This window comes from Sminthopsis crassicaudata, chromosome 1 (assembly GCF_048593235.1).
Source record: "Sminthopsis crassicaudata isolate SCR6 chromosome 1, ASM4859323v1, whole genome shotgun sequence".
Taxonomy (NCBI): Eukaryota; Metazoa; Chordata; class Mammalia; order Dasyuromorphia; family Dasyuridae; genus Sminthopsis; species Sminthopsis crassicaudata.
The window spans coordinates 660,583,129-660,599,476 of NC_133617.1; the positions used below are offsets into that span (position 1 = coordinate 660,583,129).

General features: G+C 37.1%; 1 protein-coding gene across 1 annotated transcript in view; it reads left to right on the forward strand.

The window, feature by feature from the left end:
* Positions 1-6,082: 6,082 nt before the first annotated feature.
* BAAT (bile acid-CoA:amino acid N-acyltransferase) overlaps positions 6,083-16,348 on the forward strand; it is a 28,033-nt gene continuing 17,767 nt past the window's right edge. Inside the window, exons 1-2 of the mRNA XM_074283017.1 lie at positions 6,083-6,219; positions 10,581-11,089. Of these exons, the coding sequence (XP_074139118.1) occupies positions 10,627-11,089 (463 nt within the window). The 5' untranslated portion in view covers positions 6,083-6,219; positions 10,581-10,626. The remainder of the gene's footprint in view (positions 6,220-10,580; positions 11,090-16,348) is intronic.

The window sequence follows — 16,348 nt, forward strand, 5'->3', positions numbered from 1 at the left end:
TAATTTGATGTAATCAAAATTTTCTATTTTATGATCTCTAGTTCTTCTTTGGTCACAAATACCTTCCTCCTCCACAAGTCTAAGAGTAAAACTATTCTATGTTCCTCTAATTTATTTATGATCTAGTTCTTTATGCCTAAATCATGAACCCAGTTTGATCTTATTTTGGTACATGGTGTTATGTGGGTCCATGCCTAATTTCTGCCATACTAATTTCCAGTTTTCCCAGCAGTTTTTGTCAAATAATGAATTCTTATCCCAAAAGTTGGGATCTTTGGGATTGTCAAATACTAGATTGCTATAGTTATTGATTATTTTGTCTTGTGAACCTAACCTATTCCACTGATCAACTAGTCTATTTCTTAGCCAATACCAAATGGTTTTGGTGACTGCTGCTTTATAATATAGTTTTAGATCAGGTACAGCTAGGCCACCTTCATTTGATTTTTTTTTCCATTAATTCCCTTGAAATTCTCGACCTTTTGTTCTTCCAAATGAATTTTGCTGTTATTTTTTCTAGGTCATTAAAATAGTTTCTTGGGAGTCTGATTGGTATAGCACTAAATAAATAGATTATTCTAGGGAGTATTGTCATCTTTACTATATTCGCTCGGCCTATCCAAGAGCACTTAATGTTTTTCCAAATATTTAAATCTGACTTTATTTTTGTAGCAAGTGTTTTGTAATTTTGCTCATATAATTCCTGACTTTCCTTTGGTAGATAGATTCCCAAATATTTTATACTATCGACAGTTATTTTGAATGGAATTTCTCTTTGTATTTCTTGCTGTTGCATTTTGTTGGTAATGTATAAAAATGCTGAGGGTTTATGTAGATTTATTTTGTATCCTGCAACTTTGCTAAAGTTGTGAATTATTTGTTTGTTTTTTTTTTGAAGAGATTTTCATCATGTGTTTTTTTTTTGGTCATTTTAAAAACTAATTTTATAATTATAACATTTTTTGACAGTCCATATGCATAGGTAATTTTTTACAACATTATCCCTTGTAGTCCCTTCTGTTCCAAATTTTCCCCTCCTTCCCTCCACTCCCTCCCCTATATGGTAGGCATTCCCATAAATATTAAGTATATTGTAGTATATCCTAGATACAATATATATATATATATATGCAAAACCAAATTTTGTTGTTGTTGTTGTTGTTGCAAAGGAAGAATTGGATTTGGAAGGTAAAAATAACCTGGGAAGAAAAACAAAAAATGCAAACAGTTTACACTCATTTTCCAATGTTCCTTCATTGGGTGTAGCTGATTCCATCCATCATTGATCAATTGGAACTGGATTAGATCTTCTCTATGTTGAAGATATCCACTTCCATCAGAATACATCCTCATATAGTATTGTTGCTGAAGTGTATAATGATCTCCTAGTTCTGCTCATGTGAATTATTTCTAATAGCTTTTTAGTAGAATCTCTGGGGTTCTCTAAGTATACCATCATATCATCTGCAAAGAGTGATAGTTTGGTTTCCTCATTAGCTACTCTAATTTCTTTAATCTATTTTTCGACTCTCATTGCTGAAGCTAATGTTTATAATACAATATTGAATAGTAATGGTGATAGTGGGCAACCTTGTTTCACTCCTGATCTTACAGGGAAAGGTTCCAGTTTATCACCATTACATATGATACTTACTGATGGTTTTAAATAGATGCTCCTAACTATTTTAATGAATAATCCATTTATTCCTATACTCTCAAGTGTTTTTAGTAGGAATGGACATTGGATTTTGTCAAATGCTTTTTTTTGCATCTATTGAGATGATCATATGTTTTTTTTGAATTTGGTTATTGATATAGTCGATTATGCTAATAATTTTCCTAATATTGAACCAGCCCTGCATTCCTGGTATAAATGCTACTTGGTCATGGTGTATTATCCTGGGGATGATTTTCTGTAATCTTTTTGCTAATATTTTATTTAAGATTTTAGCATCAATATTCATTAGTGAGATTGGTCTATAATTTTCTTTCTCTGTTTTCAGCCTACCTGGTTTAGGTATCAGTACTATGTCTGTGTCATAAAAGGAATTTGGTAGGACTCCTTCAATCCCTATTTTTTCAGATATTTTATATAACATTGGAGTTAATTGTTTTTTAAATGTTTTGTAAAATTCACATGTAAATCCATCTAGTCCTGGGGATTTTTTCCTAGAGATTTGGTTAATAGCTTGTTCTATTTCTTTTTCTAATATGGGACTGTTTAACCAATTTATTTCTTCCTCTGTTATTCTGGGCAAGCTATATTTTTGAAGGTATTCTTCCATTTCATTTAAATTATTGAATTTATTAGCATAAAGTTGGGCAAAGTAACTCCTAATTATTGCTTTAATTTCCTCTTCATTAGTGGCAAGTTCTCCGTTTTCATTTTTAAATCTAACAATTTGATTTTCCTCTTTCATTTTTTTAATCAGGTTTACTAAGAGTTTGTCTATTTTGTTGGTTTTTTCATAGAACCAACTTTAAGTTTTATTAATTAATTCAATAGTTTTTTTTTTTTTTACTTTCAATTTTATTAATCTCTCCTTTTATTTTTAGAATTTCAATTTTAGTGTTTTTCTGGGGTGGGGGGTGTTTAATTTGTTCCTTTTCTATCATTTTTAGTATCAAGCCCAATTCATTGACCTTCTCTTTCTGTATTTTATGCAAGTAGGCCTCTAGAGATGTAAAATTTCCCCTTATTACTGCTTTGTCTGCATCTCAAACATTTTGGTATGATGTCCCATTATTGTCATTTTCTTGGGTGAAGTTATTAATTACGGCTATGATTTGCTGTTTCACCCAATCATTCTTTAATATGAGATTATTTAGTTTCCAATTAGTTTTTGATTTATTTTCCTCTGGCGTTTTATTGAATATAATTTTTATTGCATCATAATCTGAAAAGGATGCATTTATTATTTCTGCCTTACTGCATTTGAGTTTGAGGTTTTTATGTCCTAGTATATGGTCAATTTTTGTATAGGTACCATGAACTGTTGAGAAGACTTCTTTCTGTCTCCATTTAGTTTTCTCCAAAGATCTATCATATCTAATTTTTCTAGTATTCTATTTATCCCTTTGACTTCTTTCTTATTTATTTTGTGATTTGATTTATCTAATTCTGAGAGTGCAAGGTTGAGATCCCCCACTATTATAGTTTTGCTGTCTATTTCTTCTTGTAGCTCTCTTAATTTGTTTTTTAAGAATTTAGATGCTATACCACTTGGTGCATATATATTTAATATTGATATTGCTTCTTTATGCTACCCTTTAGCAAGATATAGTGCCCTTACTTATCTCTTTTACTTATATCAATTTTTGTTTTGGCTTGTTCTGAGGTGAGGATGGCTACCCCTGCTTTTTTGGCTTCACCTGAATCATAGTAGATTCTGCTCCAACCCTTTACCTTTATTCTGTATGTATCATCCTGCTTCAGGTGTGTCTCCTGTAAACAACATATTGTAGGATTCTGGCTTTTAATCCAGTCTGCTAACTGCTTCCTCTTTTGGGGGGAGTTTACTCCATTCACATTTATGGTTAAAATTACTAATTCTATATTACTTGCCATCTTGTTAACCCCTGCTTATGCTTTTCTCTTTTCCTTCTCCCTTCCCCCCCAGTATTAAACTTGTGAGCGCACCACTTGCTTCTCACAGTCCTCCCTTTTTAGTATCCCTCCCCCACCTTAGAATTCTTCCCCCTATTTTACTTGTTTTCCTCATAATTTCTGTATTCCCTTCCACTTAGCTTACTCCTTCCCTTTTCACTTTTCCCCTCCCACTTTTTAATGAAGTGGAGGGAGTTTCACAGTAAATCAAATGTCTATACTTTTCTCTTTAAGCCAGTTCTAATGAGAATATGATGCATACTATGTTCATCTCCCTCCAGTCTTTCTCTCAGATGTAATAGGTTACTTTTGCCTCTTTGTGAGATGTAGTACCACCATTTTACCCTTTTTCTGGTACAATTTCCTTTCCAGCTCTAGTTTCTAGAACAAATTATACATGGTTCTTTATATATCTTTATGGCAGAAATATAGTTCTCAAGATTTCTTTTTACCTTTTTAGGAATCTCTTGAGTTCTATATTTGGAGATCACACTTTTTGTTTAGATCCATTTTTTTCATCAAGATTAGATGAAATTCACTTGTTTTGTTGAATGTCCATCTTCTTTCCTGGAAAAAGATGCTCATTTTTGCTAGGTAAGTTATTTTTGGCTGCATACCAAGTTCCTTAGCCTTTCAGAATATCATATTCCAGGTCCTTTGATCCTTTAATGTGGACGCTGCTAGATCCTGGCTAATCCTTATTATGGCTCCTCCATATTTGAATTGATGTTTTCTAGCAGCTTGCAGTATTTTTTCCTTTGTCTGATGATTCTGGAATTTGGCCACTATATTTCTTGGTGTTTTGATTTTATCGTCCCTTTCAGTAGGTGATCAATTAATCCTTTCAATGCCTATTTTACCCTCTGTTTCTAAAACATCTGGGCAGTTTTCTTTTTATAATTTCCTGGAAAATAGTGTCCAGGCTCTTTTTTTCATCATATTTTTCAGGGAGTCCAATAATTCTCTGATTGTTTCTCCTGGATCTATTTTCCAGGTCTGTTGTTTTTCCAAGAAGGTATTTGACATTTTTTCCATTGTTTCATTTTTCTGGTTTTGCTTGACTGATTCTTGGTGTCTCCTTGAGTCATTCAATTCTTGTTCCACTTTGATTTTCAATGAAGTATTTTTTTTGCTCACTTTTTTTAAAATTTCTTTTTCTAATTGTCCAATTGAGTTTTTAAGTGAGTTGTTTTGTTCTATGGAATTTTTTTCCATTTCACTAATTTTATTTTTTAGAGAGCTATTTTCTTTTTCCAACTCACTAATTCTGTTTTTTGAGAATTTGATTTCTTTATCCACTCTATCTTTAAATGAGTGGGATGACTTACCCAGACTCTCTTGCCAAGTTTCCCTTTCCTTTTCCCATTTTGCTTCTAGCTCACTTGTGAGAGCCTTTTTGATTTCTTCTATGCTATTTTTGTGTATTGAGGAGCAGATCATATCTCCCTTTGGGTATTCCTCTGGTGACAGCCTGTTTTTAGTCTCCTCAGGGTTTAAAGTACGCTCTCTATCCATATAGAAGCTATCAGTGGTTAAATTCCTTTTAAATTTTTTGCTCATTTTGTCAGAGAAGAATCAAAGAAAACAACCTAACAAGAAAAACAAATGTAATCTGCTTCTTTTTGGGGGAGGTGCTGGATGGTGTTACCGGGTTTCCTCTACAGACTGCAGGGGACAGAAGCAAGGCACTAACAGGACAGCAATGGGCGCACTGCCTCTGTGCTCTAAGACTCTGAGGCTCTAAGAACACCCTGAGTCACTCTGGGTGGGGGTGGCAAGGTCATGAGAGACACTAGCTTTTTGGGGGTTTTATTCTTTATCTCCTGTGCTTACAGCTTCTCTGATGATCCTGACTTGCTGCCAAGACAGAATATCCACACTGTGGTAAAGGTCTTTCTGCAGAGATAGCACCCTCCCCCCTCCCACCTCTGCATAGTGTGAGCTGCCTGCCAAGTTCTTGCTGCCTACCCTCAGCCTGTGCCCAATCTGGTCATCCCTGCCCCCGAACAAAAACAAAAACAAACTTTCCTGCCGAATTTCAAGGATGTCTCTTGTTGGTAATTATTTGTATGTTTTTTTTTTTTTTTTTTTTTTTTTTTTTTCCAGTCAGGCACTACTTCCGAGGCTTGTCATGAAATAAATTCTGAGAGCAAACAGAGTTTAAATAGGTGTGTGTGTCCTCTCTGCCATCTTGGCTAGAAGTCCCTTTCACTTATTTTCAATCTCTCTGATCTTAGGTTTTTTAAGGGCAGCACATCTGGGCGTGTAAAAATACAATTTATATTAGGGTGTGAAGAGCTAGTTACAAACTTCTAACTACAGTTTCAAGATTATGTTTCTCATGGTCCTTCCACTTCAGAAACACCCAAGTGATAACAGGAAGACGGAAAAAAAAAAAAGAAAAAAGAAAGTGCTCTTCATCTAGTCAACTCTGCCCCACTCCTCCTAAAGGGCAGGATTTTCATTTCCACCAATGAGGAGATAATCCCATCCCAAATGTCTTTGGAAACAGGATTATAAAAGGGACAGAACTGAAAATTATGAAAAGTCAAGGTCACAGATCAGGAATGACTAACTAGAAACGAGAAGAGAATACAAGCCAGAAAGGAAAGGTAATGTGACAAAAGGCATTTTCTTTTTAGTACTGGAGAGCACAGCTTTAAAAATCTGGTGGGATAGTAAACAAAGGTTTTTGGTTTTTTCCCCTATCAGCTGCTAGAGAGAAGAGTCAGTGGGAAAATCCAGATACTAGCTTTTTCAGGAGTTAACTGCAGTTTCTTAAGCTTCAGACCACGTACTTTTAAACTGAGATTTAAAAATCTCTTCTGGACCAATTAGGGATTGAAAGCAATTTTTCAGTTCAAAGTTTTGTTTACTTATAATGTTGGCATTTATAAGACAGAGCTTTTACTTTCTGTTTTGCATGCATTGAAAGGGAATTGTCAATCCTATCCTTCTGGCATGCCTTTACGTAAATGCATTTTCTATCCAATAATGCATGGCCACATATATTTGAATTATGGAGATACAGAGGGAGGAAATATGTCTTACAGGTTATGGAAAGAATGTGAAGGTACAGTTTCAGTTCAGGCAGGTGACTGAGAACGATGCACACTTTTTTCTTATAACTTTGTAGAAAAGGTAATCATTATTGAAGGAAAGAGTAAATAAGCTGACTTCTAAGAGGATGTTTTTACGTTGCCAGGCTAATTGTTGTTGTTGGTTTTTTTTTTTTTTTTTTTTTAAGATTTTTAATAAAGAGCTCTCTGAAGGTAGAAAAGAATCTGTACTTCTGGTTTGAAATTCTGTTTATTTTAATTTTAATTTTATTTTTAATTTATGGAATAAAACAATCATTTCCATAATAGTACAATTTAAAAAAATGATTATATAAGAAACTGCAAATCTACTATACATGAGTTGCTATTCCTTTGAAACATTTAACAAAATTATCATTTAAATTTTTTTAGAAAAATAGGGGTGTGTGTGTGTTTGTGTGTATGTGCGTGTGTGTGTATGTGTGTGTGTGTGTATTATCGTTCTCTACATACTTCTATTTACCAGTTCTTTCTCTGGACACAGGAAGCTGCCTTGAAATTCATGTGAAAGAAAATTTCACCTGGTTAGCATCTATAGGCTCACCAGTTAGTATTATAAGTTTTTTGTGGACAAGTAGTTTTATTTCTTGCAGTTTCTTAATACAGGGCCTCCTAGATAGCAGATACTAAATAATAACTGGTGAATTCACTTGAATTCTGTTAGACAGGTCTTGTTGGAGGCTAATTTATCTAGGCCAATCTCCCTTATTTTACAGATGACTTTAGCCAGGTGTGATTAAATAATTTGCTCAAAATCAAACAGGCAGATTCATCTCTCTTTCAACTATATTTTAATGAACAAAAAGCCCAAGTGCTGCATGGATATCCATGAAATATTTAAAACTCTATAGACTTTCAGTGCAATGGGAGATCCTCTATAGAGTACTTGTGGAAAAATAAGTGAATGTGCTGGTAATGTTTAATAACAGCTTCTTCCAAAATAAAATGAACACCCAAATGCACTTTTAAATTACATTTACATGATTAATATTTGCTTTATAGCTTCCTTTTTTTGAGGCAAAGGGGGTTGCCACTTGCCCAGTCATATAGCTAATATCCCCCATTTAGGAAGTATTTAGAAAGTACTAGGAGCAGCTAGGTGGCTTAGTGGATACAGCACCAGACTTGGAGTGTGAAGGTGTAGAAATCAAGAAGACATCAAGCCCTTCTTTGTAGCTTGATTTCCAAAGTGTAAATGCTCACACTGAAAATTTAACAGGTCACATAGTTAGCTCTAGTGCATCTCTGGATCATATGGACAAGAATCACAGAGAAGGCACAGGGAGAATGCAACCTGTCTCAGTTTCTGTCTTTCTCTGTGCCTCTCTTATTGTTTCTTCCTAAATGGGGGAAAGAATAAGAGAAGAAATTGTGCATTTCAAACCTGCCACGATCATTTCATCAACTAGAGAAAAGGAGAAAAAGCCAGGGTTTAGCATTAACCCTCTGACTCTATTTCACTGAGGCAAGGATTTCATAGCTGGTCAATCCCATTGAGTCTTCCTCTAAGCTTATCCCATATTACTAGTTCATCGTGTATCTTGTGCTTCTCTCCACAACAGATCCCCATTGCGCCTATTCCATCTGACTAGAATCTGTCTGGCTAATTAGTAACATTACCTAATCTGGATTTCAGTTGCTGTGTCAGAAATCACAAACAGCCAGTGACTGCAGGCTATGGTTGCCCTGTCCCCAGAGAAAAAGCTAATTGCTTCCAACAGTCTGGAAAGAAGTCTGTCTACGGGGTGAAATTCATGAAATAAACAAATAGAAAAAGACCCTGTTTCCAGCCTTTGAGGTAGCTTCCTGCTACATTCTGGAAAGCATAGTGGGAAGGTACCACTTTTTGCATAGTTTGCATAGTTGCAGCTATAGCAGACTTTGGGATACCTTAATCTCCCACAAATGAAATGCATTACAAGTCTCTCTCTTCCTATTTGATACATATTAAAACAGAGATGGTCAAGACATCTGAATCCCTGATCTTGGCTCTGCTGCTATCCTTTTTTTTTTTTTTTTTTTTTTTTAAATAGTTGATACTTTCATTTATTATTTTATTTTCCCCCAGTACATGTAAAATAATTTTTCACATTTGCTTTTAACATTTTGAATTCCATATTCTCTCTCTTCCTCCTTTCTCCTCCCCTCACACTGAGAAGGCACATGTGAAGTCATACAAAACATTTCTATAAAAGTCATGTTTCTGCATGTGTCTTAATAGAGTCTACCCATGATATTGTTGAGATCCTAAAGGGAGACCTCAAAAGGTTGGGGTGGCAGACCAGTGTCTTGAAGTGTTTCAAAAGAATTTGCAGGTTTTAACCCATTTCTAAGTCAAGGCAAAGTTTATTGTAATTGTAATGACAGTAGAAGATGGCTAAGTTCCAAAAGGATTTAGCAAAGAACCATTAGCAAAGGTTAATTTTATAGGAAAAGTTAGAGACCAGAACTTCATGTTACTTATTTGCTAATTTATTTGGCTTACAGGTAGATTTGAGGAATAGTCTATTCACTATTGTCTCAGGAACTTGGTTATTACTGACTATGTATCTGACAATCAGTAATGTTGCTAAGACTATCCTAAGGCCAGAAGACTTTAGAATCGTTGACAGCTAGATTGTTAGAACAAAAACATTCTAAGGTCAGGGGATCTCATCACTGCTATTTCCTTAGAAGTTATATATTCCTTTTCAGTATAAATGAGCTCCCTCCACCAATATATATGACAGACCCTCCATATCTTCTCCTCATCTGGCATAAATAAACTTTTATCTGTCATTAGAGCTTAACTTTAAAAATTCTTATTAGCAGTGACATTTTCCTTGAATCGCTCTTCTCTCTCAGATTGTGAATCCTTGGAGGGCAAGAGTTTGGTAGTTCATGTACTAACTCAGATAACTGGAAATATATTTAATATGGATATGGGTAATGGAACCTGATTATTTTCCAACAAGGAAGTGTGTAATTCTACTTTAAGAAAAAATGAGTGGGTCAGCCATGCCAGCCTTCTACTCTGTAATGCCAAGGGCTCCCCATTGACTATATTATCACATGTAAAGTCAATTACATTGGTTGTCATTAAAAGACCCTCAGAAAGTGGACACTTGCTAATTTTAGGGTTTTTTACACTAACTTCCCTCTATGCTACATTGGCTCCCCTATTGTTCCTTACTCTTCCTTCCATGTTCTCACTTTGGGAGCTTATTCATTGTCCCATGGGCCTGTAATGTCCATATCAACATGACTTTTTAGGTTCCTGGGTTTCTTTTCAGGCTTACTCATTTCCCACATTCTATAGGAAACCTTTACTATCCTCATTTCATCCTTCCAACAATTCCCAGTCTTCTAACTGAGATTAGCTGTTCTTTGCATAGGAGATATCTTTTATCTACAGAGTTGTTTGCATATTGCTTCCCTGACTAGAAGAGGAGCTCCTAGTAAACAAAAGGCTGTTTTTGTTTTTTTGGTGTCTCTATGCTTGACAAATAGTAAGTGCAAAATAAATAAATGCTTGCTGATTAATTGATTTATTGATTTCTAACTGAAGTTAAAGATCTTAAATGATATCCTGTATGACTCATTTAACTTTGTTGCACATTTGTAGGAAATAGAGTAATAAGGTATTGCCAATCTCAAATGCTAAATCTCAGCTGAAAGATATATAGCCTAACATAAGATTACACAGACTAAGGGGTATCATCATATTGCTTCCCTTCTCAGCAGGTATGGGAGAGACTGGAGGGAGGGAATTTGGAACTCAAAAGAAAAAAGAAAAAAAAAAGAAAAAGAAAAAGATTACATAGATAATTAGCTCAACCAGGACTCAAAACCAGGCCTTGTCACTAATTTATTTAATTTCTTGTAATTTTTTTTAGACCTTCATGTTTGACTGAAAACTATCCAGTAGAAACTTCTCTAGCAATGGCCCAAATAATAGTCCACCCCAAAATAGCTCTTGTTGATGAACCACTGCAAATCCGAGTAACTGGCCTGCTCCCTAACCAGATGGTAGTATTGCAGGCAAAACTGATAAATGAAAAAGGAGTGCTCTTTCAGTCTCAAGTTTTCTATAATGCTGATGAAGGTGGAGAGATAGACCTGGAGCAGGCAGCTGCACTTGGAGGGGACTATGTGGGCATCCATCCTATGGGCCTCTTCTGGTCCTTGAAACCTAGGAAGATGCTATCTAGGCTACTCAAACAGGATGTGATGAACAGTCCCTACCTGGTCCAGCTGTCTGTATATGATTCAAAACAAGCTGCATATGACTTCCCTACACCTCCTGCGGCCACTGAGATTGTGGAGAGATGGTACTCAGCACCTGGAGTAACTCGAATCCAAATAAGGGAAGGTAGAATTCGAGGAGCTCTCTTCCTTCCACCAGGTAAGTTTGAATCAGTCACATTCTTATTCCTTCATTTTCAAACTAATTCCTTTTCTCCACTATAGCTTTATTTCCCTCTTCAAACATTTAGCTTACAACTGAGTAATACTATTCTCAGTCTCCTTAGGATTCAGCATGAAAAGTTGTCTTTGGATCATAGCCAGTTCTGAGAAATGTCCCAAATATTAGGTGGATGTGAACCATTCTGGAACTAGAGTCAGGCCATTGTCACTTTCCTCCTCATGTGCTCTTGGGTTACTCCATCACACTGACAAACTTTCCAGATTCTTTTGGAAGCTCATCACCAAGGTAACCTAGAAATAAGGAACAAGCTCATACTTACCCTGTGGAGCTATATCCTAACCCTTAGGGCTCAGTTTAGTTCTTGCCCCCCATGTCTGAAATGACAGTCCAGATTGATGATGCAGAACTGGATGGAAGTAGCATGCTGCTTCCATTCATGTGAAATCCTTTTCTCTTCATCACTCTTTTTAAAAATTTTCTTTTCTCTAAAATTTTCTTTTCTCTTCTCTCTTTCTCCTCCTCTTCCTCCTCTTCCTCCTCCTCCTCCTTCTTCTTTTTCTTCTTCTTCTTCTTCTTCTTCTTCTTCTTCTTCTTCTTCTTCTTCTTCTTCTTCTTCTTCTTCTTCTTCTTCTTCTTCTTCTTCTTCTTCCTTCTTGTTCTTGTTCTTGTTCTTCTTCCTTCTTCTTCTTCTTCCTTCTTCTTCTTCTTCCTTCTTCTTCCTTCTTCTTCTTCTTCTTCTTCTTCTTCTTCTTCTTCTTCTTCTTCTTCTTCTTCTTCTTCTTCTTCTTCTTCTTCTTCTTCTGCTTCTGCTTCTTCTGTTTTTTTTTTCTCCTTTTCTTTTACTCAGACCCCATCCATCACCAATTTCTATGAGTACAATTATCCTTTCAAAGCAGATTGTCCCTATAGACCCAGTCTTTGTTTCCCCCCACTTTCAAATGTTCAACAGAATCAAATGCTTATTGTACATTTCAAACTGGGTGCAGTGCTTATGAAGGGTAAACAAAATTCATTGTTTTCCCTGCCCTTTGACTCCAGCTCCCAAACCTTATCTCCTTTCAGACTTTCTTATTATTGTGGACTTTTATATACTTTCAATTTTGTTATGGTTCAATTCTGTCTGATTCTTCATGACACCATTTGGGGTTTTCTTCCAGAGAAAATGGAGTAGTTTGCCATGTCCTTTTTTATCTACAGGAAATGAGGCACACAGAGTGAAGTGACTTGCCCAGTCACACAGCTACCAAATGTCTGAGATCAGATTTTGAGTCATCCTGACTCCAAACCCAGCATGCTTTGCACTGTGGCACTATGTCCAGATACCAAATAATGTTTGTTGTCTGATTGTCAGCCTGAGTCAACTAGATTTGTAATCTTCTTGTCATTCTAAATTCCTTATTCTCAACCAGCTCACGTGTTGCATCACTTGCCAAATCTGGTTATTTTTCTACAGTCTCTCTCACATGAATTTCCTTCTTTCCACGGACATCTCTTTATTACCAGTTGAGATCTTCATCATTTTTCTCATGTTATATTGTGACAGTCTGAATTCAGTCAATAGAATGCTAATCTTGGTGATAGGAAGATCTGAATTTGAATTATTCCTCAGAAAGTCATGTATTAGTGTGTGATGGGCAATTGACTTGACCCGTCAGAAATTTGGAGCTATAAAAACCACAGAAGTACACTTCTAGAACTATACTTCTGTGGTTCCTTACAGCACCAAATTTCTGAAGCATGATATTTCACTCTGGTCTTCCTATCTCAAATCTCTTTCTTACACTAATCCATCTTCCACTTAAGGCCAAAAAGAATTGCCTGGAGTGCAGGTTTGACTATATTACTTCCTTATTTATGAACAGTAATAACTCCCTGTTAATTCCAGGGTCACATAGAAACTCCTCTGTAGGCACTAAAATCTCTTCCCGACTTGGCCATTTCCTACCTTTCTAGTTTTCAGAAACATTGCTCTCCTTCCTAAATTCTACATTATAATCTTGAGCCTGTTTGTTGCTCCTCACACAAGATGTTCCACCTCTCACTTCCATTTCTTTGTATTAGCTGTCCCCTATGCTTAGAACACACTTCTTCCTTATTTTTTCCTGGAACCCCTACTTTCCTCCAAGTGCCATCGTCTACCTGAAACCTTTCGTACACCCATAGCTAATGCTCTCCCATCTACAACTTTGTATTTATTATATATGTATGTATTTATATATTCATATGTGAAATCCAGGTTAGCTCCCTGGAGGTCTCAGAATCAGCCAGAGTCAGGATAAGCAAAAGTCCTTGGTCTTTAAGGGGAGAAGTGAAGGGGATGGACAAAACTGCCACAAGCTCTCCACAACCTCCCTTCTCCTTGTCCTCCTCCAAAGTGACTCTGGCTTGTCTCACTCCACCCCCTAATCCCTCCTATGATTATCTGTATACACCAAAAGATTGAGCCAGCACAGAATAATGAGAAGGGCCATTTAGCATATGCTAATAGAATTATTGTCCAATAGGTAATTAGTCTTAAGTGCTTGGTTGTCTGATTCCAGTGCACCTATTCAGAGTTTTAGCCCTTTACCTTCATATATGTATAGGCTGTCACTCACATTAGAATGTAAACTCCTGGTAGAGTCTGTTTCCATAGAGCTAGTAGTGCCTGGTTCAGAATAGGAAATTAATAAATGCTTGTTAATTGGCTGCATCCATTTATATTGCTTCCAGTTTTATAGTAAGTATTTTAACTAGGGTGAAGGTAGTAGGGCTTTGACCCAGGTTAGTAAAGTTAGAGGGTCCAAACAGCAACATCTTAGAGGCCTTGTCCCTTCCTTGTTGTGAAATTCCTTCTTTTTAATAGCTTCCAAGGCTAATGGTATCCCAGTGTTCTCCCCACTTTTTGTCTCCCCTCTAACTCCCACCTTCCACCTCCAAATCTCTGCTGGTCCCATACACATCTCTACTACATCTCTGCTCCTATCTATCTGGCCAGTAGCGGTTAGTATAATTTCACAAAAACTTGTTAACATTTCAAAGCAATTCTATATCCAGAAGTCACAGGCTAGGTGACCATGTCCCTCTCTACTTGCTCTAGTCCTGTAAATTGTTGGTTATGGCTTTGGCTTTGATTTTCATTCCATCTACTCGTCACCTACTAAAATTGGTGATAGGATGTGGGAAACTGGTGATCTGTGGATAACTGGAGACACACTTCATTGAGTAGGAGACTGGCCTTCTTTGTCATAGAGGTTTCCAACCACTGAGTTAAAAGGGCTCATTAGGTGTTGTACAGTATATGCTCAGTGCAGTGGACACTTCCATTCAGGAAGGAAATTGAGCCTCACCCGTGCCTCTTTCCTTTATATCTCAGCATCCTGTTCCTCTGATGACGCTTACCATCACTTCACTTCTCGCTTTCTTTACTGGCTAATTTGCCAGTTCTTGCTATGGCCTCAGATCCCACCAAAGAAACAAATTTAACACAGTGGCGATCCAATCAGGACTTCTGCCTGACAGATATCAATTTAGGTTGCAGTCTTTGGAAACTTATGACTAAAAACTGGGTTGGTTCATGTACTTATAGTTGAAATCAATAAAGCTATCCTCCTTTTTTCATTCTCTAACTCCTTCATATTCTGAGCTAGGCAATTATGTGTGGCAAGTGAATCTCAAAGAAACTTTCTGGCCCACCCAGGATTCTGGTTATTTCATTCCATTATGGGCTAAGAAGGAAGCCTAGTAGCAAGACCTCGTAGCTAGAGTCCTGGATTGGAGTGAGGATAAGTCTGAGTTCAAATCCTGCTTATGAAATTCAGGAACTCAATGGCTCTGGGCAGTCTCTGGACATCTGTGAGTCTCAGGCAGCTAAGGCATATATAAATTATAGAAAAGTTGTGAGTTACTTTGGTAGGGACTTCTCCCACCTGAGCATCACCTTCAGCAACTGTCTTCCCGAACCAGGAGTACGCAGTCAATCAGTCAGCCAAGCCTTCATTAAGTACCCACTATGTCTAGATCCCATACTAAGGGTTGTTTTATTCTGCTTTCTAGAGCCCCCAAGTTGGGGTGAAAAAACATAGTGTCTTAGAGGAGTAGTGAAGAAAGCAGGAGACCCACAAGGATGGTAGAAATATGGAACCTATTTATTCCAAATTCTCCCTCTTATATGTCCTAATAATATGTGCTAAATATATTCTGTGTAGGTGGGACCACATGAACAACTTGCTATTGTATGTAGATTGCCACCTGCTATCACTCTGCTTCAATCACAATACAGGTTGTTACCTCCCCCTGACTTCTCAAGAAGGCCGAGATCCCTTAGGGGCGATGAGGAGCTGATCCAGATATTGTCAGCAGGTTCCCTCTGGGATGAAGAGTCTTATACCTCACCCAGAGTTCCCCCACTATCTGTGGCCTTCTACAAAGAGTAGGGATACAAAAACAGGAAAAACAAAACAAAATAATTTCTTCCTTCAGACAGCTTATTTCCTAATGAGAGATGCTACATGTAAATGAAGATGTATAAATATGATGTAGAGAAAATAAACTAGGGATAAACTCAGGGGATAGGCAGTAAGATTAAGAAATCAAGGTTTATGGCAAATGAGAGGAGAATGGGAAATTCTCTTTGTGATGTTATGTATTTGGAGAGGTGTAATTGTTTGTTACACCACATTGAGCCTGCACTGACTGTGGGGAGAGTCATCACTAATAGCCTGTGTGTTATCGTTATGTGCTTGTGTAATGCCTCCCATGCTGATGGGTTTGTGCATACCTGTTTCTAATAAGACCCTTCAGCCCAGAAACCAACTAGCAATCCCCACTTCCCTTTGGTGCTTTTCTTCTCCCTTCCTGAGATGTCAGAGGGGGCGTGATCACCTCCTTTTCAGTGTTTTCACCTCTTTTCCTGAGAAGTCAGAGAGGCCGTGATCACCTCCTTTTCAGTGTTTTCACCTCTTTTCCTGAGAAGTCAGAGGGGGCGTGATCACCTCCTTTTTGGGGTCCCCATCTCCCTGAGAAGTCAGGGATGGCGTGACCAACTGTGTCCTAAAACAAAAGAAAGCGGGAGATATAAAGGGCTGAAAAGGAGATGCACTTGAATAGCCAAGCACTTGAGGCTAATTATCAGTTGGACAATATTCTTATTAACATATGTTTGGAGAATGGCCTGGCCCAACTATTCTGTGCTGGCTGGATCAGTGGGTGTGGACAGAGAAGTGTGAGAGAAATCAGAGGGTGGAGTAAGACAAG